This window comes from Hippocampus guttulatus, chromosome 14 (assembly GCF_054856545.1).
Source record: "Hippocampus guttulatus isolate MCC_2025c chromosome 14, RoL_Hgut_1.0, whole genome shotgun sequence".
NCBI classification, from domain to species: Eukaryota; Metazoa; Chordata; class Actinopteri; order Syngnathiformes; family Syngnathidae; genus Hippocampus; species Hippocampus guttulatus.
The window spans coordinates 9,025,291-9,052,211 of NC_141274.1; the positions used below are offsets into that span (position 1 = coordinate 9,025,291).

Consider the following 26,921-nt stretch of genomic DNA (forward strand, 5'->3'; position numbering starts at 1 on the left):
AAAAGGAGACGGCGTTTGTAAAAACAATAATTAGATATTTATTCAGTGACAATCAGTCAGTCAGTACAGAAGCTCAAGTTTTGTTGGAACACAAAAATCAGACATGACGGAAAATAACATTTTGTTAATGCAAGTTTACGCGGTCCAGACACGACACTCGAAGGACGCCACCGCCAGTACTTGCCGAGTGAAAACAAGCCATTACTTCGCGCCCAAACAAAACTGACCAACTCTATGGAGTAAAAAAATTGCTGTTTATACACGATCAACACACACACACACAAACAATTTACTTTCATCAAGATTTATAAGTGAACTCACTAAACGTCTATAGTATATGTTTTACGGTATAAATTAATACAAATCTCAAACGAATTGTGATGCAAATACTAAAACAAAGTGAACAGATTGAGATTGAACAGTTTGAATAGCGTGAAATAAAATGGACGTCCAGCAGGGGCAACGTTTTTTTTTTCCTCAATGTTAATCACTTGGGCGTGTCTCCTGTTACCCGGCATTGCCTGGTGGTGAATATTCTCTGCGAGTGATTTTCGTGTAGTTCCATTCACTTACTGTCTTTAATGTACACATTTCTATTTGAATCACAATTATTTTCCCTGATGTTGTCCATGCACAGAGGAAAGTTTAGTTTAGACCTGGATTTTTGTTCTCGTCGTTGTTTTCAAAGTTCGGTTTGGATGCCACTGAAAAAAAATCGAAAAGGGTGACCGCAAATGGATTTGAAACAATTCAGCTTTTGCGCATGAACTTGATCCCAATCACAAAGTCAAAGAGCACCGCCCTGATGATTATTTTCACTGATCGACCCTGCACATTTTGAGCAATGCCGCTCGCGTGCACGCCTTCAAGTTCTCCGTTGCTGTATGTTCCCGACGTACGTGTTCTCGATACACAGTACGATGTAGTGGTTGGCGCACGAGCGGGTGTGTTGACCTAACAGGCGTCCGGTCTGAAGCAGGGCGGCCTGACCTGTCACCGCCGCGTCGGCGGTCCTCCAGGCTTCGCAGTAGTTTATGGTTGCGCGGATTCCTCCAGCGCTGGAACCGTGCCAGATCAGCTTTTCTGGCCTGGAAAGGAGCGAGAGAGACATACGCGCCGTAACTGACGGCACCTGGGATAATTTCCGGACTATAGAGCGCACTTGATTATAAACCACACACACTCCATTTTTAAAGGGGGGGGGGGGATGGAAACACACATAAGCCGCAGGTGCCCACCATTTCGGCCACACTCACCACGCCGAGTCAGTCAGCACGTCGCGTCCATCGAAGGAGTAAATGGGGACGGAAGGGTCAAAGGTGCCACCATTTCCCGAAAAGATGGACATCCAGCTTTTGAAGAGCAATTCGCCCTGATAGGCGAGGACAGAAAAAAGCCATCGCAGGTTATTCTACGAACGAGCATATTTTCATGAGCTCACGGCGGCGCGGAACAGGCGTCGTCCTCACCCTGAGATTGACCACAGGCATGTGGGCGCGGTCTGCCTTCCTCACAACGGTGGCCAGGTCTTGGAGGTGCGAGGACAGGAAGGCCCTGTACGTGCCGGTCAGCCCCACAGCCCGTGCCTGCTGGTAGCACTGGAAGTCGGCCCCGCGGATCCCTCGCATGTCTCCTTTCAACGGAGCGTTGAGAGCCACCAGATGGAGCTACACGCAGCAAGGGAGATGACAGAAGAATCCAATTTCCAATGTCCAAAGCTGGATCCAAAATTCTCCCCTTTTTGTTTGACAGGGACAAAACACAATCCCCTCGCTCAGAGAGGGATTCCTTCGGCAATAGGTTTGATGCACCGCTTGATTTGATGACCCCGGGTTTTGACAAACAAGGTTGGCCAAACACACGTTCGGAATCATTTAAAGGAAACAAATCTGTCAGGACGTGGCCTTTGAAAGCGTCAGTGTGATTCCCCGAAAAAAAAAGATGCCGGTCCCCCCCCCGCAAATCAAATTCAAAGAAATAGAACAAAGCGCTCAATGTCACACGGCGAAGTCAAAGATGGATATTCACCCCGGCGACGGCATTGAAGGTCTGCGGCAGGATGTGAAAACTGGGCTGAAATCCTCTGCTGCCCTCATGCAGCTCCTGTCCGACAAATACACAGTCGCTTAGCTTCACCCGTAAACGGGACATTTCATAGCCAGATGTGGCCGGAAAAAAAATTAATTGATGTGCCAAAATACACAACCAGATGTGGATCAAGTTAGCGAAAGGAAAAAGATCCTTCATTTATTGCGAAGCAAATAAAAGGCCGAATGTGCCTCGAGTTGAAATGGCCTGGCCGCACCGTCCCTCTCTGAGCTCCCTGCCCGCTGCCTCGGGTCCGCGGACCAGAGGTACCGAGAAAGAAGCAGAGGTGCCGAGGGGATGCAGCCTTTGGCCGCCGCCGGTCCCGCTGCCCATCTTTCAAACTCGTCTTCAAACTCATTTTTAGTCTTTGGCTTCTGACTCGGCATGAGACTTGATTTTGAGTTGGGCTGTTTCGGCACCTTCCATTCTCTTCGTTATTACTTTATCGCGTAAATTATTTTCGCTCCACGTACGGCACTTTGGATACAGCGCCAGTTGTTTTCAAATTACACTTGAGTTGTGCGCGTACTTGGCTGTGGCTCCTGTGCGGTCGGCTCCATTCGCCAGGTTTGTTGTGGGCTTGAGCTGCCGATGAGGATGACGGTTCGGATTGGATCAACTCTCCAAGCTGATATGGGAACAGGCACGCGCTTACTCAAGTCACATTTCACACACTGGGGCGCCACCCGGGAAGAAAGGAAGGTGCGGAGCGCACTTGGGGCACCCCGTTGACTGGCAGGTCCAATACACACCCGAATTTTGCGCCATCCATTCTGTGATTTGATGTAAAGCTCTCCGCCGCTCTCAGACACATATGCCAAGGTTCCCTCTGGGGCACGGCGAGTCTCTCTGGTCAGAGCATAAATTGTCTCGTGGGTGCTTACCTGAGCACACACATCCGTGTGAGAAGAGGACACGTTTACTTTCAAGAATTCTGACCATGTTTCTTACCGGGTTTGAAAATCCTGGGGGGCCAGGAGGACCGGGAGGTCCTGGGACACCCACACCTGTTGACAACATATAATACACTCATCAAAGACAGCAAGCACATTCAACTTCCTCTGCAGAGGTTCAAGGTTATTTGATTTGATTTGATTTTTTTTCCATCTTCTGCGTGTTGTGCCGCTACACACCTGCTCCAAAATCAGGAAGTGGTCCTGGGGGTCCGGGAGGGCCGGGTAGCCCTCTGGGACCTGGACGTCCAATCCCAGGGGCTCCACGTTGGCCTGTAGAACCAGGAGAACCTGGAAGGCCAATGACTGACTCACCTTTAGGACCCTGAACAAACAAACAAAGAACATTCACTTTTCAGTATACATTTAACTCATTCACTCCCAAAGACGTTTTTAAACGTCTTTTCAGACTTGGTCCAGAATTGGCTGGTACTGAATGAGTTCAAGAGGCCCAACAGAAAACTGGGTCAATACCCAAGAAGCCCACAAAAGAGGTAGAAAAGACTTATTGGGTAGCTTTGCGCTTCGTTAGCAGAACTCACCACAAGTCCTGACCGCCCCGGTAGTCCTGGAGGGCCCGAGTCACCCTTTTCTCCCTTCAGGCCTTTAAATCCCCGCTCACCCTTCACACCCTTCGCAACCCACAAAAACAAACAGACATCAGCCAGGAAAAAGAAGCTTGATGTGTGTCAAACTTTTTATTCCGCTGCCTGTCATCAATTATACATCGATCTGTACTCACCACAGGTCCATTGAGAAAGTCAGGGGCTGACAAACAACAACATAACGCATTCGTGAGAAAATGTTTGCTCGGATAAAATAAAAGACAATTCAAAACAAAAATGGCTTACGAACGAGACGTGAAAAGTTCTTACCAGGTGTCCCTTGCTCTCCGGGTATCCCGACCTCTCCTTTTTCTCCTTTCGCTTTTACGATATTGACCCTGTTATTTGAATCCTACACACGGAAAAATGAACACACTCGTCATCACCCGCATGGACACAACTGAGGCACTTTGAGTGTTAAATACCGGATTTACGCAGACAAACGGTTAGGACGTTCAAAACACAGCGTCGTTAGCGGTGTGACCATCAATAATTTCAGTCCATAGTATTATTGTATGAGTGGGATTCTTCAATATAAGTAATGAGATTTTTATGAGATTAAAATTGACTTGAAATGATGAAAATTGAAACGATGATTATGTATTCTGCTATCTGTCCATTCCTTCAAATGTGTCTGTGGGCAGGCTTGAAATGCAGGAAGTTTCTAACTCACTAAAGGGGTCCAGAAAAAATCCCAAAATATGCCAAGAAAATCACAGCAACAACAACGAGCAGTCTTGGTCACGTGCTCAATCTGGCGCTGCCACCGGTCCTCATAGTAACGAAAGCGGTTTTAAATTGAGAACAAAAACAAACAAAATAAAATTACACACCGTGGCTCATTTTAGACGAGATATATTTGAAGAAGAGAATTCCGTAAAGGTTTCACATTATTTGAAGAAACTTGTTAATTATCCAATTTAGTAAGGCAAGTTTATATTTTATCCCCCCCCCCCCCTCCCCCCCACAGAGACTATGAAGAATCGTTGTTAGAATGTTTCCCCATGCACCCAACACCACCAAAACCGAGTCTCATGAGTGCAAGAAGGAAGATGAGGTCAGCAAAGGAAGTTTGGAGGAAAGGAGAGGGGAGGGGGGCAGATAATAAAGGGTGGCCACAGAGCTGCCATGCTGCTCTCTCCACTCCCCGACAGAACCATCGGATGGCACCCCATTTCAAAACGAAACGGACCAATGAGATGGTACGCCTCAGACTTACGAGTCCCTTTTTGCAATGCGGCCTGGGGCGCACTGGGAACACTGTCTTTAAGAGAAGAGCACGTTATCAGCTTTGAGTCATGGATTCATCACTCGGCACGACTCGCAAAACGGAACAAAATATTGAAGCGGAAAGAAAGGAACGACTATTTTGCAAAATGGGTGAGGACCAAGAAGAAAGTTCGAAATTTGGGGTGTAAAAATGGGCCGATTTATTGATATGTAAAGATGCAAAGAGCTAAACTTGCAATTTGCTCAACGCTGTGCACGTAACGGATATCGTGATGGCAAGGGTTTCACACCGGAACTGATGGTTTCTAGTTTGTCGTTGGATTCGGAGTAGAATTGGATTTGAAAGACCAACAAATCATTGCGAGGCCAACATCGCTGAAGAGTGTTTGAGCTCAGAGATTCCACTGGAAATACCCACGTGTCTGCAGTGTTCAACTACTAACGTCACTCATGCCAACATTTCAGGAAACTCGAGAACATTTGACTCCTGGTAAATAGGCAACATCTCCACAACTAGCATCAAGTGTGAAATGACAAAGACATGATCTGGTTTGAGTCGGTCGAATGAACAGTTCCCGATGCCTCTAACGTTGACATTTGGATCTTCCGAGTCCATCAAGAATATAACCCCCCCACCCCCAACAACTCAAAGATGAACACTTACTCCATTCAATCCAATAATTCTTCCTGGCAGTCCGGGCGTACCGGGTGGACCGGGGGGTCCCTGAGAATATCAGATTGACATCGTGTCAAAGGCACAACCCAATGGATGATCGGTTGTCCGTTTTGCAAATGTAATTGGAAATGAAAACACCTCCAAAACTGATCTGAGTTGACAGCTTGATGTACTCGTGTACAATTAAGATTGCGTAAAGGTGTAAAAACAGACTGCTTACCGGCATGCCAACAGAATCTCCTTTTTCCCCTTTCCTACCAGGCATACCAGGTCGTCCCTGTCAAAAGAGAACAAAATTTTTTTTGGGGTGTACAAACGCAAAGCTCTGTTTTAAAATCCAACATCCATCAGCTACGGAATACGTACGGAGCGTCCAGGAAAGCCATATTCTCCCTTTTGCCCGGGAGGTCCATGTGGGCCCTAAATAAAAGATAAAAGTAACACACCATCTCCAACAGTCGTCTTTGTATCTTTGTTTCTCATGAGAAATCGTGCAACATTGAAGCGCCGCTTCTGATGTCTAAAACCAAAATAAAGACATACGGTTTACCATGTGTGTGCAGCTTTCCCTGACAAAAATAAATGTCGTTGAATATTCGTTGTGTCCGTTTGGATGGACTTACCATGGGTCCTGCAGGCCCAGCCGATCCACGGGCACCCTGTCAAAAGAAAACAGAATGCGGACAAAAATGATTGATTTGGCTCTCATATTCTCCTGAAAGATCATTTTACTTATTTGGGTCCTCTCACTCTCCAAATGACAAAGATATTGCTTAAAACTCATTCAGTACCAGCCAATTCTAGACCAAGTCTGAAAAGACGTTTAAAAACGTCTTTGGGAGTGAATGAGTTTTAAAGTAGAGACTACATGTGTAGGGTCTCGGTAAATCAGGTCATGCTACTCCAGATAAGTTGAATTGAGATAACTAGAATGTGTGCAATAGATAGTTAGAGGGCGAAAGGACAACCTTGATGCCTTTGGGCCCACGGGGACCTCTTGGTGCAGATAAAAGCGATCCATCTGCAGCAATGGTCACTCCCGGCTCTCCCTTTGCTCCCTGTTAAATGCGGGGAAACAGACATTTGTAAGTAACTCTGGCAAAAAAGATTGTACATTTGAAGTGAAATGACTTGGTTTTTTTGGGGGGTTTTTTTTGCTTGGACCAGGACGCTTTTGTGATTGCAATTGTCATTAAGCGAGACTCTCTCACCTTGAGCCCTGCTGGCCCTTGGATACCTGGAGGGCCTACGTCTCCCTTTGGTCCTCGGGGGCCCTAGGAGATCAACAAAGTATGACAAAGGGTGAGTTGGAGGCGAAGTGCTCTTGAAAAGATGACAGATTCATCCATCCCTTTTCTAATCCATTTTTCATCACGAGGGTCGCGAACGTGCCGCAGCCTATCCCAGCTGTCGTCGGGCAGTAGGTGGGGGACACCCTGAATTGGTCGCCAGCCCATCGCAGGGCACACATAGACGAACAAACGTTTGCGCTCACAATCACACCTAGCGACAACTTCTGAGTGTTCCATTAACTTGCCATGCATTTTTTGGGAATGTGCGAGGCCACCGGAGTCCTCGGAGAAAAGCCACGCACGTACAGGGAGAGCATGCCAATTCCACACAGGAAGACTGAGGCCAGAATCAAAGACTGCACCACATCTACCCTGTTTTTTATTTTATTTTAAATGAGCCTTGTGGGATGTATTGAATGTCATTTTTAATATATGTCGCGGGCCACTGAAGAATGGATGGCGCGCTGCAGATGTACCACGGACCGTAGTTTGGACATCCCTGCCCTACAGGAAGCAGAATCACAGGTAACATTTATGCCTGTTGCCTCATTTTAACCGCACTGGAAGTCTAATGAAAGCAATAATTTTCTTTTGCCTTGGATACAACTATGCACAATTTGTGTGCATTACTTATTTCTTCTGAGAATGAAGTGGATATGTCTGCGAAAATGTACTTACAGGGAATCCAGCTTTACCAGGCAAGCCCTCAGGTCCCTGCAACATAACACACACAAAAAAGCGCAAGTGCACGCATCAGGATGTACACTCATAAAAGCTAAAAGAGAATCGGATCAATTATCTTTGATAAACCAAGCTTGCTCATATACAGGTTAACTGTCACAATTAACCAAAAGCGAAAGCATTTCAAACACGCATCATATGCTGTCGCGGATGCAACGTATGCACAGAGGCTTCAACCACACAGATGTAGACATTGAGGGGAAAAAAATATGTGAAAATCTAGTTTGGAGAAATGAGCATGGAACCTAATCAATATTCACTTGACATTGATATTTTCTACCATGAATTTGGCGACTAACCTTTGGCCCTGGTGGTCCTCTGATCTCTGTGAAATTGAATATACTCTCTGTGCCGTTGAGGAGCAACTGCGGATCAAATATAATCATTCACACATGTAACCGATCAATAGAGGACAATGTTGTATGTGTATGTGTTGATTGGCGAAAAATCAGGAAAAAAAAAAACTAAATGTGTCTTTCACTTATATTCATATTTCAATTTACAGGTAAGCATTTTTGGGAATTAACAAGAATACGGATGGAGAAATGTGTGCATACATCTGTCAGATTAATGACAGGGCCGGGAGGTCCGGGAAGGCCAGGTGGTCCGATGATGTCGATGCCATCCGTGCCACGATTGCCCTTGCGGGACGCAGAAAGTTTTGTTTATTGACGTGTCTATGCGGGAACACAAAACTGTGGTTGGGAAATAAAGCACGGAAGCGACGAAACCTACCTTTTGCCCCGGCCTACCCTTTTCGCCTTTAACCCCCTGCGCACATCAAGTAAATAACGTTAGCGAATGTATGTGTGTGTGGGCAGAGAAATAATGAAATAAATGACAGCACAAGCCATTGTCCGCAAAGACCTTCCAGGGAGCACATTTGGCTTCCAACGGAATCAACGGAATTTACTACCGGTGGACTTCAAGAAAGCTGAAACGTGATGCGCCTGACTCACTCTTGAGCTTCCTGGCAAGACTGTGCAATTCTTATGAACATGTGATTTCTTAGTTCTTTTTAGTTTGAATACATTTGGGAAAAAAAAATAATTGTTTGGGAAAAAAAAATAATTGTAAAAGTGAATGATGCTGTTACATAACAAAATGCGGACAAAGTGAAGCGCCGTGAATACTTTGTGGATGCACTGTATGCTACAGAACGCGATATACGTACCCTCGGACCTGGTAGTCCGGCGGGACCCTGCAAACCCTCTATTCCCGGGTCCCCTCTTTCACCCTGCAATAAACCGAGTTTTTTGAGAATTGAGTTAATAACGGCAAACGACTCTGTTTAATATCACCAACGTGAATGTCTTATCATCAAACAGCCCAACTAAGGAATGCTCGACTAAATTGGCAAATAAACATTAAAAAAAAATTCAAATCAATAAAATAATGGAGGGATGTGGGCGGTCGTAACAAGTAGGAGTTGTACCTTGACAGAGGGTCCTGGCGGACCTGGAACTCCATCCTCACCCTTCAAAAGACAGAGAATGGAAATTTGATGCCGCGATACGAGCGAACATGTGATGGAGAACTCGAGTACTGCAAAAATATAGCACAACCTTTGGACCTTGTGAACCAGGAAGACCAGGTGCACCCTAAACAACAGAATGGACATAGCGGATCGAATAAAACTCAGCACAAACTTTTACTGACCCATGAAATGAAACCGACCTGTGGGCCTGGGCCTCTTGCTCCGAGGAACGTGTCACTCTTGCCAGATCCCTCCATATCCTAAAAGAGAAGGCCCGATTTTGAAATGGAAGTGGCATGGAGCCAGTGGATACAAAAGAAAAGCAGGTCACCACCTCAACAAAGAATTTGGTTCCTGCAGGACTGGGGGGTCCCGGGGGTCCCGATGGACCCGGTGGGCCTCTCCTTCCCGGTGGACCGCTGGGCCCTTGAGGTCCCGCTGACCCCGCATTGCCTGCGGTTCCACATTCGCCCTGAGGAGAGACAGAGAAACGGAAACTTCCTTGACTTGCCGACGTTTTTGAACTCAAGTACAGAATATAGAGAATGAGCAGAATTACCTTTGGCCCAGGTGATCCGGGCAAACCTCTGTCACCCTAAAGATTTCATGGGAAAGGACAACAAGAGAGTATTTACGAAAGGATCCAAAATATGGCATGGGGGGGGGCGGTTCATCGGAGCACCGTCGTATTAAGAATATTTGCTTTGGGATATTGCATAGACGCACAAACACCATGTGGAAGTTGTGATTAGCTGACCTTCTCTCCCGCAGCTCCACGGAGGCCCGGAGTCCCATCTTTTCCTGCTCGACCCTAAACAAACAGGCGCAGACTGTCACGGGCAACGTTGCGATCAAGAAAAGACAAATATCAAGAAATAAAAGGAAGAAATAGAGCACAAGTGTCAAACTCTAGTCTTTGAGGGCCACTCTCTTGCTAATGATGGTTAGCAGACTCCTGCAGAGCTTGCTGATGAGCTGATCAGTTGAATCGTGCGTGTGGGAGGAGGCAAATGACTAAAACATGCAAAAGAGTGGGCCTCAAGGAGTTTGACTCTTGTGAACTCCATGGAGATGATGATAAGCCCTTTGCTGACCCCCTCAGCCATTCCCATTCAGGGCCAAATCCAAATGTGAGAGCTTGTTTAGAGGAATATTCAACTTCCTGGTGAAGAGATGAAGCTTACCCAAATTGTACAAAAAATCTTTGAATTCAGCTCATAAAAAAAAAAAAAAGGGAGCAAACACAAGTGCCGCATTTATATTTTTGACCGGTACAGCTCAATCGCTGCATCAAAGCATCTACAAAATAAAATCCAGTTAACGTCTCTTCTCACTGCACTTGTTGAAACGTAGCATGAAGCAGCCCATCATTTTTTTCCTTCTCATCCTTCACGGAAAGCTGACAAGTCATCCTTAAAGATTGCTCGCATTCCTCCAAAGTTTCAGAAACACTTAATTGCAAGGCAGACTGAGATATTGAATCAATAATGTCATATTGTTTCCTTTTCAGTATGCCTTAGAACAATGTGTTCACTGAGAACATGGATTAAAAAAAAAAAAAAACAACAACAAAACAGCGCAAACATGGAATGAGAGAAGCAAAATGGAGTCTCAAAGTGCGACAGCATGCGTGTTTGTGTAAAGTTCCATTCCAGTGATGGCATTGAGCAGATCATGTCAAACGAGTCGGAACCATCGCTGGGTGGAGAAGCGATGTTGGTTTGCACACATCTGCGTGGATGCAGAAGACCACTTCAGGCGAAAAAGAGCCAGCTGTCAGCCGCAGGTTAAGATACCGTTGGAGGACAGTGTACAGTTAGTAGCCAGAGTACTGAGGTCGGGACCTCTTTATTCCTCAGGACAATCTTCATACACAAATGTGTAGAAATATCACTTTTACTGTCTCAGATTAGCAAATATATCATATCATAGAATATAAGTAAATAAATGCAGACTCAGTGCACTGGCTTGTGACTGTAACATTGCATTATGGTTTGCTGTTTCACCATGCAACCCCCCCCAGAAATATATATATCAATATACCTCGCCCGATACCCAAGCAGAGCCAAAGTCAAGCCCAGACCCGGAAGCAAAACTGGACTCAGAATCAGAACTGAAACCAGAGCCAAGGTCAGAGTGCAACTCTGTGCTCAAACCTGAAGCACCAGACCCAGAACCAGAACCACTAAACCAATCCTTAAACATCTGCAACAGAGTGGAGAGGAGCAGCAAATGTTCGATGCGGAACGTCGAAATGGAGGAGGCATATCGGTGGTGGGATGTGAACAAAGACGAGCAATTTGACTGGACACAACGTAAACACGTTAAGGTCACGGAAAGCGCTTGAAGAACACAATGGCAAAAATGGATATTTTGAACAGATCAACACTTCCCTGGTATGTTCACGTTTTACATATTCCTTCATTGCGATCAATGTTCCCTCTCGCTCTCTCACACACGCACACACACACGCACGCACGCACAACTCTACTCTTGTTCCTTCAGTTTTCAAGTTGACATATATCTTTAAATTTGTGACTTACTGGTGTTCCTGGCTGGCCTACAAGTCCATTTTTACCAGGGGCACCATGTGGCCCAGCATACGTGTGAGAGAGGCCCTCGGCAATGTCTGCTGATGATGAAGGCTTAGTCCCAGGGGGACCGGGTGGTCCCGGAGGTCCAGGTGGCCCTGGAGGACCCTGGCGAGCACAGTGACACTTACGCAATTGTGTTGGTGGATCATCTTTGTAGAGTGGATATCACAGATCTCCCTTTACCCGAATGAGCTCAGTATCGCTGTCCAGATCCTCAAACCCAGAACCCAGCGCATCTTCTCCATACTACGGAACAACACAACAAAGAATGGATGCCGATTCATCATACTTCAAGTTTCTCAAGCATCAAACAGCCGTGCTATAAACTCATCACAAAACAGGATTTGATTGCATGACTACTGGATGTTAACATGACTTACAGACACACTGCGTGAACGAGGGGGTCCAGGAGGCCCGGGTAGGCCTGGTGGACCTGGAAAACCAACTCCGGGCGCTCCCTGGAGGTACGGATGTCATGAAGAAAAAAAAAAAAAAGGAGCAGCAGTAAGTCTCCCCTCAGAGAACACAATGACTGACAAAGACAATGGCCCTTCGACAACCACCCGGCACTTCTGACCATTTGGTGGCAAATATTCATTTACACTTTATGCCTGCTGGAAGTACATCTAAGTTTTGGCGCAGATAATCAAATGCAATAAAATACAGGCGTCAACATTCGTGACTCGAGCAAATCAGTTTCTTCTTTTGCCACGTCAAGGTCTATCAGCGCACCCCTCACAAACTGCATTTAAAGGGAACGAGATTGGCAGGGAATCAAGTTGACCTGTATTCACGCCCACAATGGCGCAAACTGCCCGACCCCTTTTTCTTTTTTTTTTTTTTTTTTTTAAAGCACCGGCTTGCGTGCCAATACTTGGTCCAACCCACATCCGTGCAGATTTACACAGGCAGATGATGAAAAGCAGAAATGCTTGCGCACCCACCAAAAAGCAGGTGGTGAGTGCTCTTGGTAATTACTCCCAAAGTGCGCAAAGCTTTGCCACCATTGCTAAGGTTTTCAGACGTAAAGGAAATATTTAAAAATGACTCACGTTTTTTTTTTAATACAGGCCTTCCAACCTGTTTAACTTTGGACTAAGCTGTCTTAGAACAGACCGGGTGGTGTTGGAGTCAACAAAGTGCATGAACTAAGACTCATTCTTATTATGATTCCAATGAGCTAGACCTTATCTCCTTTGACTCCAACATCTCCATCCAAACCTGGAAATCCTTGCGGTCCTCTCTGACCCTAGAACAACAACCAATGTTTCATTGAAAAGCATAACATAAAGCACGTGAATGATGACAAAAGAAAAGTAGTAATACGAATCTTACTGCATCTCCATTGTCTCCCTTCATTCCCTGTTAAATATTTGGTCGAGGTCAGTGGAATGTACATGAACAAATCCGTGTTCGATTTACACAAAGCCCAAACCTGCTGTCCATCTCTTCCTGGCTTTCCTGGGATTCCTGGTGGTCCTTGTGGACCTCTTGACCCTGGCTCAGTTTGCCTCGGAAGAAGAGTGGGCCCAGGGGGGCCAGGTAGTCCAGGCTCCCCTGGCTCTCCTTTCAAAATGTGCTGGACAAGAACCTAAGTGTTCAAAGTTCACAGATGATTTTTTTTTCTGTCCAAAAAAAAAAAGACACAATCAAGCATAGATTGAAACAATATTCATGACTGTGAACTGACCTCTTCAGATGCTTCCCCTGGCTCGTCTGTCTGCTGAGGCCCTGAAAATGGCAATTTATAACATTGTGACCACAATCATGTCAAAATTAGTACATTAACAATCAGGACGAATCCGATTTTTACTTAAAGGAAGCACTAAATTGAAATCATGTAAGGAGCTGCAACAAAAAACAAACTCCACCAAGACGTAAGATGCGCTCACTGAACCTTTTAGGGAGACTTCTTCATTGGCCTCCAGTGAGGTCAGCTGGCTCTCCGAGGTTGGAGGCTTTGCGGGTGGCGCTCGAATTGGGACGGTGTTTTCCTACGCGAAAGGGATCGGTGAATTTGCCATTTGCTACGAAACCGCATCATGCTCAAATTTACTGACGTTTATGAACAAACCGAATCAATGTAAGGCAACTACACACGTGATTCATTCAGGATAAAACACCCAAAATGACAGAAATTCAGCTTTTGAAGGATGTTTCCAGAATTTCCTTTGAGGCTTCAAGGACAGGGTGCTCAATGGGATGTTTAGGGTTAGCCTGACTTCCCAGATGTGGGAGGAAGAAAGATGACAAACAGGCACATATTTATTTGGGTCTGGGTGTTTTTGATAAACCCAGCGCAAAGTAAAAAGTCTTATTGGAAGGCATCGACGGAAACATCCACGCAGTCCTTACTCAGGCTTGCGTAAATAAGTTCAATGTCATCAAATTGCAACCGTGCTTCAGTAACTCTGGACGGAACGAAGAAGAATTGTGTTCCGCATGGTAGCTCATTTATAAATTCATATGGGGAAGGGTATGCTTGTTTGTTTTGGTTTCCTCCTTGATTTTGTTTCCCACATCCAAATCAAGAGAGACTGACCTGCCACAACCACCTGTAACACAGAGAGTAAGAATAAAAATCTTTCAAATACCTGTGCTGCTCCATGTTTCCCCCCTCCTGCTTTTTTTGTGATTTCTTCTTCTGTCTCTCGGTCCTCCAAACCATCATCGCCACTAGCATACCCAGAAGCCTTCAACCATTGCGGCATGTAAAGGGAAAACAAGCAAGAGGAAAAAATGATTCAACAAACAAGAATTACAGTGCGGTACGGATACGAGTACGGTGCTTGATCAGTTCTTGTACTACTACTACCTACCGATTGAACTTTGTTTTATATTCAGAAAGAAGAAAAAAAATTATCATCTCATGCAACCTCACACAGGGCGATGGATGATCAAATGCTTTGCATAAAACCATTCAAATAGACTGTCATTTAGGACTTGAGGAATTGGACAAAAGCATTGAATTATTCACTGTGCGATACAACGTAGCAGTGATCTTATTCATTTCAAATACACATACTGCGCTCGTACTCTTCTTGTTGAGTGAATGATCATTTTATTCATTGAGTCAGGTTGAGTCTGGCCACAGACAAAACTACTGTAAACATCGATGTGTCGCACTGTGTGTATTGCTCACATCAGGATCGTCATCCTCACATTGTTCCTCGGCTGCCCTGGGATCATCTTTGATAAGTAGCTGCTGAATGGATCCCTGGAAAAAAAAATTCAAATGCTTCAGGTATACGATGAAAATTGAGCTCCGGACTCCGGTTTTCTCGTATAACTCAACTTCTCTCTTCTAAAGAAGCAACAACTTGACTGTCACGAAAGAGTTGTGCTCTTGGTAAAGATGCAACATGCATAGCGCCGCGCACACACTCATACATGGCCCCACATTCCATACTGGATAACGATGTCGGGATGCTTTTGATCCTCAATTCTGAGTCAGGCTACATGCCACAAAAGTGGAATGAATGGACAATTACAGAGTCTTCTTTCTATGTCAACAGTTAAGCATTTGTGGCGTGTGTTTATTTTGTGAGCACTGTGCATGGAAAGCTTAACCGACGATGCCAGTCTCAACAAGTTCGTTAACTTGGAACTGGAAACTGTAGTTGGAAACTATAACATACTGTAGAATTATTTCTTGATGCTTTTTCACGAATACAGGGTATGCAGAAACAAACTAGCTAACTAACTCGCTTGGTAGCTAGAAAACTAACTACGTATCTTGGTAGCGAGCTAACTAACAAAGTGATTCACTAATACTGTACGCAAGTGCAAGGAATCGTAACCATGCTTTAAAAAACATGATGGTCTTGTTCTGTGCCAGGATAAAATTGAAAATGTGTATGTGTGGGCTTCTGAAGGTTAAGCTTCTACCACTCACGCGTTGCTCAGTACAGCTGAGCATGCGGCGCCATCATGACATAAAAGACTCCAGAGATCAGTTGTAAAAACGCTGAAAGACAAGCATTCAAGCGTACGCTAATGTGCAAAAAAACTGCGTTTTGCGTGAACGCTGCAATACAATTGTTTTTCTGATCAAAATCTAATTTGTACTGATGCATTCAAGATAATTATTAGCTTGTGTTAAATTTTCACATTTCCTAAGCGTTACAACTCACTCTCCGTGAGTGCATTAACTTAGCATGTGCAAGGTGAATCAGGTAATTCCTCACTTGTTCCTGATTGGAGCAAGTGTTCCAATTGACCCGTGTTATAGTTGTCGCCCGTCTCCCCTGCTTGTTGGGAGACACGATTCCGAATGGTAAAGTTCTTTGAGGGGATTTAAGACTTAATGGCATGTTTGACTTCCTCATCTGGTATCATGAGCCGACTCCCTTCTTCACTCCCCCTTTCCACATGAGACGCCACTCCACTCCACTCCCCGCATACTTCCTCCCTATGTTTGATTTTCAAAAATGTCAAGAAATCTACGCAATAGACATTTGCATTCCTGAGGATCTTTGGTGGTCACGACGTATTTTGGGTCCTGTACAGTTGTAATGGACATGCGCTATGACTGGCAGCACACCCTACATAGTTCATGCAAACCGTGAGTATCAACAGTCCATTAAACGTGTCTATTTTCCACTTACCACAAAATTCTGAAAACCGGTGCTTCCTGCATTTGCGACGAAAATGCCAGAGTTATGTGAGAAAGTGAGTCTTTCTGGCCTTCGACGGAAGGTCGTCCTCTCGGCTTCACCGCAGTCCATGTGGAGACGCACCTCATTGTGCTCCACCACAACCTATCAAGTCAAAAAGACACAGTCCTGACTTACAAATTGCATCCATGGCCTTGAAAATTAAAACCATGTCACCACTTATTAGATGATGCACTCATGCAATACAGGGATTTTTTTTATTTTGAACCGAATAAAGTCCAGAGTGTGCCTGCGTGTGTTTTTTCCGGGTACTCCGGTTTCCTCCCACATTCCAAAAACATGCATGGTAGGTTGATTGAAGACTCAGAAATAATCAAAGCATTTGCTTCAGCAAGTATTAGTTGATAGAATATTAATAGCCGTGGCAACAGGTCTGAGGCATTTGTCATAAGTTTGCATGCAGTTGTTCCAGTGGTTTCAAAGTGTAATTAGTTGAAGTAGATTACAGATTTGATGTACTTGAGAGTAATTTCACAAATATCTTGGTGCGCGACTTACAGTAAAGCGTGTCCACTGGTCCGTCATGTCTGGGACACTGAAGGCAGCGGCTTTCTGGCTATGGGATGGCTGCTCGCTGTCAGTGTAGTATAATAAGATACTCTGCAGACCTGCGTGAACTGGAGTGAGGGCTAAGCCCAACTCAACCACCTTTTGAGGGGCATCTGTTATGGCGAAGAGCATGCCTCCATTCTGGCTGGCTGGGCGGATCTATGGGGGGAAAAATAAAAAAGACGTGTGTGCATTTGATTACCGTTTCACCAAATCAACAGTACACTCAATGACACTAATACAATGGGAAAAGTACCAGATTGATCAGTAATTTCTGCATGTACCATTATCAAACGTTTGGACAAAGTAGAGCTAAGCAGAGAATACAAGAAAATTAACAAAACTAAACTAAAATGGAAGACAATAAAGATGCAAAGAAAATTCAAGAGGGAGAAAATAAACATACAATACCACAAGAGGGCGTAATTTTTTTCAACGTTAAATATGGCATTCGGTTTTGTTAGGGAGCGTTTCAAATCCATACGATTCTGTTCAAACTCTTTGTTACCGTGACAATGATGGCAAAGTCGATGAAGAATGAGCCTGGCACGAAGGTCTTGGTGAGCCTGCCTATGTTAGCTTCGGGCCCAAAGTTGTACGCCGGAAAGCCCTCAAAGCCGGGAGTGAAGGAGACAGAAGGCGGAAGGGGCACGCCAATTAACTCGGTCAAGTCCAGGTGACTTCCGGAGCTTCGCTCTGATAAGACAGAAATTTTTAAACTTGAGGGGTGGTGTTTTTTTTTTTAAGTGTCGAGGTGTTTACGTATTCGTGCAGAAGCGATCGTATCAGTCCATGGCTGACTCGAAGCGTTCAATTTGACTCAGCGGCGGCTCGTCAATAGAGGGCGCTACAGCGCCGCCCTCCAGCCCAGCTGACTCACTTCTGAAAGGCGCACACGTTCATATCATGAAGGGCCAGTCAAACTGTATACTGTACACGATTTATACCTGCAGTCATGCGCACACATTCTCTTGGAGGACTTATTGACATAAAATATTTCCTAATCCCCCCCTTCACCCTTAACAATCACAAATGAACAATTGCAATGAGGCCAATGTTAACCCCGAAACTCCTCTTATTCTTCAAGTCATTATGCGAGATGGGGGTGCCACACACTTTTTTTTCTCTCACCCAAATGAACAAACACTACAGATTACACCGGACACTCCAAAGATTTGGGGCTCTCTAATTTATCAGCCTGACCAACTGGAAACATACCCGATTAGAGGCTTGAGTGTGAATGTGTGTGTCGGTATGTGTTGGAAGAAGAGAGAATGACAGCCGATGTGTCGCTCTACTAACACAGACCATGGTGCACTATACTCTAGTTTACAAGCTTTGCATTTGTAAATGTAATGTTGCAAACACAAAAGGGATGGTGCGCAGTCAATAAAAAAAACGTAAACACAAAGCAAAATTCACTCACTGAATGTCATCAACCAATGCGCTCATGAGTGCTCTGATCTCTGAATAAAACTATAAAAATGTGTCCAATCTTCAGAGGATCTTGCATTTTTCTCGACAGTGGGGGCTAGTCGTCGCCCCCCCCCCACCCCCCCGCCGTCGGGATGGTCATGAAATTCATTCTTGACGTTGGCCCAGCATGAGAGCGGCTTGGATGAGTCGTGCTCATTTCAATCTTTCCCACCAGCACTTGCGCCTGACTGAGGGCATTTGGGTCCACGCGCGTCTGTCTCGATCACACACAACTGTTCCAATGAAATTTGCTTGATGCGCTTTACATTTGTGATTTATTATATTCATGATAAACGCCTTTTGCCAGCAGCCAGGAAGCCGATTGGCAACTTTCAAACCACGAGTGTCAATTTATCCGCAGCGGGACATGAACAATGTGAATTGAAAAGCCTAAAACTAACTTTTGAACGCGTTTCAGTCATCATAAATTGCATCACAACGCCTTCACCGAGACCCGTGCATGTCCATTGACCAATTCAGTTCATTTGTGACCAAAGCTAAGTACTTAGCCTGTCCTTTATGTGTACCAGTGCAACATTTTGATCTTTCGGGAGACTAATTAGGACTCGTACTCCGTCAACCGATGTCAGCTCCATCAGAATCTTTTCATAAATCTGTCCACCATGGAGCTAACTTTGTGCTACAATTTCTCCTTCAAATCTCCACGTAATCCTCATCATGTTGGCCGCATGAATGCTTGAGCAGCTTGGCGAGACTTAAAAAAAAAAAAATCCAGCCCCAGCCCCTCTGTGTTGCCGCGCGTAACCTTTTAAACCCACCTCGACCCTGTCAGACCACACAAAAGCTTCCCGCTGTTTGGCCCACTCCCCCTGGATTTCTCAGGTTCTCAAAGATTTAGTGCAACGCAAATGAGGGGACCTCGATGTCACATACCAGCATGCTACCAGAGCAAATGCGAGAGCTTCGATAAAGTCATAGGTGTGCTTGAAGAATCATTTCCCTCACAGGGCATGGAATCCGTCACAAGTGGACTGTTGCAGCGGTCTTTCGTAGACGTTCCGCCTCTCGTACTAACTGGCTTCATCAGTTCACGCACAAGGCCAGTTAGTACAGCACGAGCCACAACGCTGGCACTCGTGCTGGCCTAACTGGCCTTGTGCGAAAATTGATGACGTCTGTTTAGATGAAAGGTGGAACATCATCAAGGCCAAACAAAAGAGTCCAGATTGAGTCGTTACCCTGAGAAATAAAGCTTGGGAAATTGTGAAAAATTCTGATGTATAAATTAGTGTGTGCTGTGTCTGGAACATAATATTACCCCATGATACAATTCATTTAAAGGCTGCAGGGGGTGGGGGGGAATAGCAATACCAAAAAATACCCCCCCCCCCAAAAAAAAATCTGGAGATTAAGGATCCTGGTTCAAAATGGAAAACACGCTGAACACCACATAAAGGACTTGCCAGAAGGCAACCAAGTTATAAAAAGCATCGAAAAGTTGTCTTCGACACTCCGGTTTGAACACTCACCGCTCTTCCAGCGTTTCAATGGTTTGAAATGGGATCTGGCGTTCGTGATCATCACCCCCGGAGGTGGCGTCCCCCGGAAAGACCCTGCCGGGCCAAGATATGACATCTTGGTGTGGATCACAGGAGTGAAAGCGCTCCCTGTTGTCTTGTCCTCAGGTCCCACCCACGCTGTTGTCCCTCGCATATCCAAAGGGTTCGGTGAAGTTACAGATGGAGGAGAGGGGTGAGGGCTGCTCTTGGGGCTTGCCCAGAAGAAATTCCACCATTGAGCTGGTACGGGTGTGGACAAGAGCAGGCAAAGAGCGAGAGAGGTGCAAAGAGTTCCCATGGTCCTCTGCTGGTGTCACAGACCGATGTGATCCTGTCAAGTGTAGCGATCACCTAGCTACCCGACGAGCCGCACGCGCTGGGGCTCACAGGTGCAGAATCGAGAAAGAGTGAACGGTCTTGTACCTTCTCACTGTCCTCGCTCCATCCACTCGCATGGTCCCGTTTGCCTCTCCCCCTCCGCCTCTTGCTGTAATTAGTGACTCCCCCTACTCTGGCCCTCCACAATGCGGCAGACCTGATTTTCACTCCCTTGTCCCTTTTACTCGGATGGACGGGCAGATTAGAGAGTGTGCTCATCACTACTTCCTTTCGCTCTTTCTAACTTGAGCTACTGCTCTCCCTCCACCAAAAATGAATTACACCGTCAAATTAAAAGAGTAAGTACGGTGGGAACCGAGTCTGCCTTCTTGTGCTGTTCAAAAACCCTTCAAAATATTAGACACGGGCAATTTAAGCCTGCCGCACCATCAAGCCAAAGGTGACCCAATGTCTCGTAATGTGTCCCGTCAGGCAACTACTTTTCGTGAGTGACGCTGGCATGTAACATCATGTCACAACCAATCAGAAGATTTGAGGAGATTAGTTAGCTAGCTAGCTAGCTAGATCTTGAATTGATGCAGATTTTCTTCTGTGACTGTGTCTACCTACTAAATGTACACTTTGTTACGACCATATTTCACGATTAAAAACGCACAAACAAAACAGAAGAAAAACTGTATGTTACAGTACAATAACAATAATCCAGCTATGCATTTTCTAATACGATTATCCTCATGAAGGTGGCCAGCGTGCTGGAATCTATGCCAGCCGTGTTTGGGTACTAGGCGGGGGTGAACTGGCTGCTAGCCAATCACAGGTCACACAGACCAACAAATCACTCACTCTCACCCTCACACCTCGGAACAATTTCGAGTGTTTCGTTAACCTGCCATGCATGTTTTTGGAATGTGGGAGGAAAGCGGAGTCCCCAGAGAAACCCCCACAAGGGCACGCGGAAAACATGCAACACAGGAAGGCCGCGGATGGAATCAAACCGAGCACCTCCGCACTGCGAGGCGGACGTGCTATCCAGCCAAGCACTGTGTTGCCCTAAATGAGTATCATTCATTATGACTTAAATGTACAGTAATAATCTTGCTAAACGTAATGTAATTTTCAAAATGTCAGGAGTGTGTCTCAAAATGGCAATTTGGAAGTAGGTTTGGGCACTTTCCAAAAGGTTGATGGCGACCTCTGCTGGATCGTGTTGCACACGAGAACGCAACCAGAACAAAACGGACATTTTGTCAACCTCTCGCGTTCACCGAAAACAGTGCTAGCAAAAGTTCAATGACGTGATGCAGTATTAGACTATGACATACTAAATACAGGACCAACTTGTGTATACGTATGTATAGAGTACTGTAATCCATTTTGGGTTATATCGTTGCTTCGATTTGTCATAGATTTTTTTTTTTAAATTTGCCTAAAATATGCTGTTTGAAGAGAGGGATACATAACTACAGTTTTATTCAAATGTAAACAATATCTGACGTTACTGTCGACTCTATGACAGTAGGAGGCGTTTTATGGCACACTTAAAAAAACGTAAATAACAACACAGCTCAACTAACTTCCTGCATAGTGTCGCGCAGGAGAGCAAAGCCTACACAGGAAGGCCGGAGCCGAGATTCGAACCACAAACATCTGACCTGTGAGGCAGACGTGACAGCTGCTGTCACTGAAGAGTCAAAAATATGTCAAACAATGCAGAAACATGGGAGGACGGGTGCAAAGGTCAAACAGAGAGCTTCTGTTCTCAGGTAATGGGATACCTCACACTCTCTCTCTCTGTCACTTCTACACTACACACACACACACACACACACACTGTAGCCACTAATCAATGAAGCTAGTGTTGAAACTTTTTCTCATGCACTTCCCCCAGCTTCCTCTCACTTTCTCACTCCCCCTACGATGTGTTTTCATTTCATATTTCTAGGCCATGTTCAGTCAGAAAAGGAAGAACAGCTCTTTTTGGGAAGCCCAGTCCGAACAGACCATCCAGACTTAGAAGAAATCATCTCATCGCGTGGAGTCGGGCTACACATTAAATAGAAACAACTAAAACCGGCATCAGGCATGTCTACAACCATTTTTGGTTTTACTGAATGACTTAAACCACTTTCGGAAAGTCCTTCAAACACATGCTGGCCACAAGCTCAGAGTGACCCGTCCGTCACACCACAAAACAATCAGCTTAAGTTTGGAATCGTCCACGGATGGCTTTCTGGTTTACTTGGTGGAACTCTGCCTCTGGAACATCTGCAACAATGTCTTTCTTGAAACACGAATTATCTCTTCTCACTGGCTTTTCATTATTTGCTCTGTTGATTTAAATATGCATTTTAAATATATCGCCATCTTGCTTGCATCATCCTGAGGCACCGTGACTTTCTGCCCGCCACATTAAATGTGCCAGACAAATTATGAAAACTGACACTGACAAAATGAGCACGGGACGCCATTTTGCCTCTAACGCTCGATGAGACTCTGCGTGATTCATCAACAATCAATTTGACAACATTGACAGAATTCAGACCGATCAAAGAATTTTAATCCATTATGACGGGCGCGTGCCTTTGGAACCCACACTCCAACCAAATCCTGAAAGCAAAACCTGGTGTTAGATGGGAGCAGCTCAAAGACTCGTTTTGGGATACTTTTCAGGTTTTCATCGCTTCCCGGCAGCCTGAGCGACGGGCCACAAAGACAACAGTCTCGGTTGAGATGAACATCTTGTTTGGGACACGTACCGGTCCTCCTTTGCCTTCTCAAAAGGAATAAAGGAATGCGCTGTTTGGACTTTGGAGATCAGAGGTGACCATCTGCAGAGGGCTCGTTTCCGTGACACGGTGTGTCTCGGACGTTGACCCCATCCCGCTTCGCAAATCGCCTGCCATCCTTGCCGTCACCCAAATCTCACCCCCCTGAAGAGCACAAAGAGTCGAGCCGGGGAGCGTTTTGGCCTTGGCTCGTGGCGATGAAGAAAGCCCAGCATTCTGCTTGGTGACAGACATTTACTGTGTGGAATGAAAGACAACCTTCAGAAAAAAATGTCACAGGAAAATATTATCTCATATTTGCCGCAGAGTGTCACTGGCAGAGCCCCATCAGCAGTGTGCTCACTTGACAACGCTCGCCATTGTTGAGAGATCCCGACAGTGCGATGAAACGGTCGCGGGGGCCGATTCAAATGCTCCATCTACACTCAACTGTTTCATATTCTGGCACTTTCGGAAACAGACACCGGAGGCCGGCTGATCCGCTTGGTCCATTTCATTTTCTTTGTTTCCCCATCGTTAAGTTATTCTCCAAGACGGTCTGCTAAATTGTCAGCGTTGGAATGGACAGAATTTTGGGAAACCAATATTGTTGATTTGCCCCCACTCCTCGTTTGGTCTTTTTCATGAAAGCATGAGGTGCGTGAATCCAGCAACAGATATGCACAACCAGACCACATTATTAGGAGTCTTTTGTCATCTGCCCATTTCTGTCTGTGAGCAAGCGGTCCGGCACTTCCGCCCCGCTCTTACGTAACTGTCACACTTCAGTCAGGGGTGTCCGAACGTTTTCCTTTGAGGGCCGCGTACAGGGAAATGGATGAAGCAGTCTTTTTACATGCATTTCATTGACAGTGTTAGACTACTTTCGTGCCAGAAATCTATTTTACGAAAACATTTGCTTCTATTAAGCAGCCATACAGCGCACACAATGGTGAGGTCCATCTAAAAATGACTGGGACGCATCAAAACACGACACTGCATAATTACATGCAGATTCTATACGGAGTCCTTCAATTAGTAGAGCGACATTCTTTGTAGCCATTCTGCCCCGAAGCAGAACTTGTGTGACACACAATGACAACGATTCACGGTTAACTTTTCAAAAGTAACCATGGAAATGCAGATACAAACATCCGCGGCTCACTTTTGGGATTGAATGAACAACATTCAGCAACCAACCTTTCAAGCAGCTGTGGTCAAAACCCTTTTCTACTACTGTACATCTGAAGGTTTAAAAAAATAATAATAATAATACTAATTTCACAACGGTGGGAACTAAGGTTCTGCTTTGTCACATCCCATCATGGAAAACTGTCTTTTCCAAGTCCAGCCTTGAGGCGTTCAAGTTTTCCAGCGAATATGTGTTCCCCTTAAAATCTCACACGGTTGGCCGTAATGACCATTGTGCCTTGGACATTTGTTCCACGGTGCACAACTGTGTTCCGATCAAAGTCAATGTTGCCACATGATCACATTCTCGAGTCCGCCCTGAGTTACTCCGATGCTAATGCTCGGATACTTTCGGCATTGCGGGCGCAGCCTCTCTCATCTCATACGTGACCGTGTGGTGTTCAGAAACCAGGTTGGAGCTGCTACGAATGATGTCAAGGGTGGAAACTGGTTGAAAAGCAGACGGCAGGCGTTCTGTTAAAAAACTGTTCATGAAGGAGGACGGCGATCGTTGGTCTGGTAAAAGCGAGGCAATGTTTTCAACTGCTTAACATGAATTAAAAACGTAGAACGCAAGCGCTGTGCCCTAATTAACCAAAATATCAGTTGGATTACAAATGCAACTGCAGAAGTCACGAATAAATCACGTAGAGTGGCTACAAGTCGAATCCCCTTCATAGCGAGTCAGCCAAGTGCTAATTGAGTTGAACGAGTCAGCGAGTGGAAAACAGAAACAGCAGAATCAAGCGGATACGAGTTTGTGAAAAGGGAATGACTGTCAACCTTCGTGGAGACCTGACGCGGAAAGCACGGGACGCACTTTTGCAGCGTCTTAACTATTGTAGCTCACGTGTACGGTTTAAAAATGCTTCTCCTGTTTCTCCAGATTGCCATTCTTTGCCAGTGCCATTGGTGAATTGCAGATGAAACCAGCTTGGAATGAGAATGAAAACAAAAATCAAAAACACACGTCGCAACAACTCTGATCGCAAGCTGCAATTCTGCTTACCGCTAATAACATCCGGTGATGTATGTCACGGTTAAAATTTAATTTTTAAAATACTTTTTGGCGAAAGTGATATGATTGTATAATGCTTAGGGTGGAGGTCACACCAACACAAAAAAATTGAAGATTAATAACACCCAATTTTTGTTTCAATTCTTTTCCACACTACACTCGTCGCGATTGACTTGGGACCCGTGCGCGGGCGACCGATTGATCGCGATCCACTGGTTGGGCACCACTGGTCGGTAACGACATCCACAAGACCGAAATGAACAAAGAGCATCAGCGGCAGCATGAACGTTACCTTCCAGGAGCTGTGAAGCTGCAGTATGACAGCACAGGAGGACGAGATGCAAAACTAGAGGCCACCTGAGGAGACACATCAGACATGACCTCGAGTTTGTTATCAAGTTGAGAGTTGATCGAAAAGAAAAACGTGGTTTTGAAATTTGTTCGACGAGGGAGCCGCATTCACTATATGATGAGAAAGGTTCGTTTGAATGACGAGTTTGCCAAAGGTGCACTCATGTATGACTGAGGGGCTTTGAGAAGAAATGGGTGACGTCATTGTGATGCAGCTCGGTTAATTTGGATGAATCCATGCTAGCAAAATTGTAAGTGTCTTACCTTTGCAACATTTTCGAAGGAAGGGATTTAAAAATCCAGGAGACAAATCCAAGTGCATGTGTGCGAGGAAATGTGGCTAAATTTGTGCTCTCCCCGCCTGTCTCCCAGATCCCTCTCTCCCTCTCGGCAGGACAAAAGCTCTCTCAGTTCGGAGCCGAGTCTTCAGGCCCGCAGAGTTGGGAAATGTGATTCCCTCGGTGAGAAACCCCACCCTTAACCCACTCAATTGACCCTCCCGCCCCTCACTGGGTGAGCGCTTCGGTCAAATTTTCTCCATTAATTTGAGCCGAATAGGTCCTGCTTCTACTTTAACATGTGACACTTTAATTGTACCGAATACGAATTAATGACTCAATGATGGATACATTTGTGAGGAGAATACGACATCAGTCATGATCCGGAAAACTAGTTTCAGGAAACAATCGGGCCTCCACCCGCTTGCACTTGTTGTGGTTTTCATGTGGCGCAGTGCAAGGCAACACATAACGCCAAACTCGGGATGCTCCTCAAGGTAATTGTAGTACAACTTTAGGTGTGCAATCATCCAGAAAGTCCGTGAGCGCTTTAAAGTGTCTGATGCTTGTTGTTCAAGTATGTAGAGAGCTGGAGCTACTGCTGTAATACTGTCCCACAGGAGCCACTACAGATTTGAGTCACTCTTTAGGGAGTTAATGGCGGAAGGGATGAAACTGAATGTCTGCTGGTTTTGGTGCGCATGGGTCCTTAGCGCTTACCTGAAGAGAGTAGCTGGAAGAGGTGGTGGGCAGGGTGTGCGGGGTGCAGTAGAATTTTCAGTTTCCTTGTCTTGGTTCTTGCAAGTCCTCGAGAGTGTGTAGGCCGGTACCAAAGACTTTCTTCCCCCACAATCTTAACTGTTCGTTGCAGTCGGATTTTGTCCTTTTTGTGTGGGAGCGTTTGACAGCAGCCGAATCCCATCTCCACATTCAGAACCCCTCAAAAAGTCGAACTGAAGCGCAGTCGAAGTAAGACGACGTCACATGTGAAACGCTGCAATCTGACATGACATCGGCACTTTGAACATTAAACCTGATTACTGAAATTTAAAAAAACAGTTTGACAAGATTCAATAATATGCAAAATATATATATTGTAACA

General features: G+C 45.4%; 1 protein-coding gene across 4 annotated transcripts; it reads right to left on the reverse strand.

The window, feature by feature from the left end:
- Positions 1 to 14: 14 nt before the first annotated feature.
- Positions 15 to 25,958, reverse strand: col15a1b (collagen, type XV, alpha 1b). Of its 4 annotated transcripts, XM_086129729.1 has the most exons (44): positions 19,848 to 20,304; positions 17,390 to 17,577; positions 16,831 to 17,040; positions 16,264 to 16,416; positions 14,799 to 14,873; positions 14,251 to 14,349; positions 13,554 to 13,650; positions 13,347 to 13,387; positions 13,092 to 13,247; positions 12,992 to 13,018; positions 12,843 to 12,905; positions 12,037 to 12,114; positions 11,840 to 11,902; positions 11,606 to 11,761; positions 11,106 to 11,267; positions 9,820 to 9,873; positions 9,622 to 9,657; positions 9,397 to 9,534; positions 9,263 to 9,322; positions 9,151 to 9,186; positions 9,021 to 9,062; positions 8,760 to 8,822; positions 8,321 to 8,356; positions 8,143 to 8,226; positions 7,885 to 7,950; positions 7,523 to 7,558; positions 6,764 to 6,826; positions 6,521 to 6,610; positions 6,176 to 6,211; positions 5,919 to 5,972; positions 5,773 to 5,829; positions 5,541 to 5,600; positions 4,866 to 4,910; positions 3,917 to 3,998; positions 3,784 to 3,809; positions 3,584 to 3,673; positions 3,222 to 3,366; positions 3,040 to 3,095; positions 2,841 to 2,972; positions 2,618 to 2,716; positions 2,029 to 2,103; positions 1,470 to 1,667; positions 1,257 to 1,372; positions 15 to 1,088 (listed from the first exon to the last, which is right to left on the reverse strand). In XM_086129729.1, exons 1-44 carry the CDS (start codon positions 20,173 to 20,175, stop codon positions 866 to 868), a joined length of 4,194 nt encoding a protein of 1,397 aa, XP_085985855.1. In that variant the 5' UTR covers positions 20,176 to 20,304; the 3' UTR covers positions 15 to 865. The 4 variants fall into 4 exon arrangements, with proteins under 4 accessions (XP_085985855.1, XP_085985854.1, XP_085985856.1 ...); XM_086129728.1 differs by lacking the exons at positions 4,866 to 4,910; positions 11,106 to 11,267; positions 19,848 to 20,304 and adding exons at positions 25,483 to 25,547; positions 25,806 to 25,958; XM_086129730.1 differs by lacking the exon at positions 11,106 to 11,267.
- Between the last annotated feature and the right edge of the window lie 963 nt (positions 25,959 to 26,921).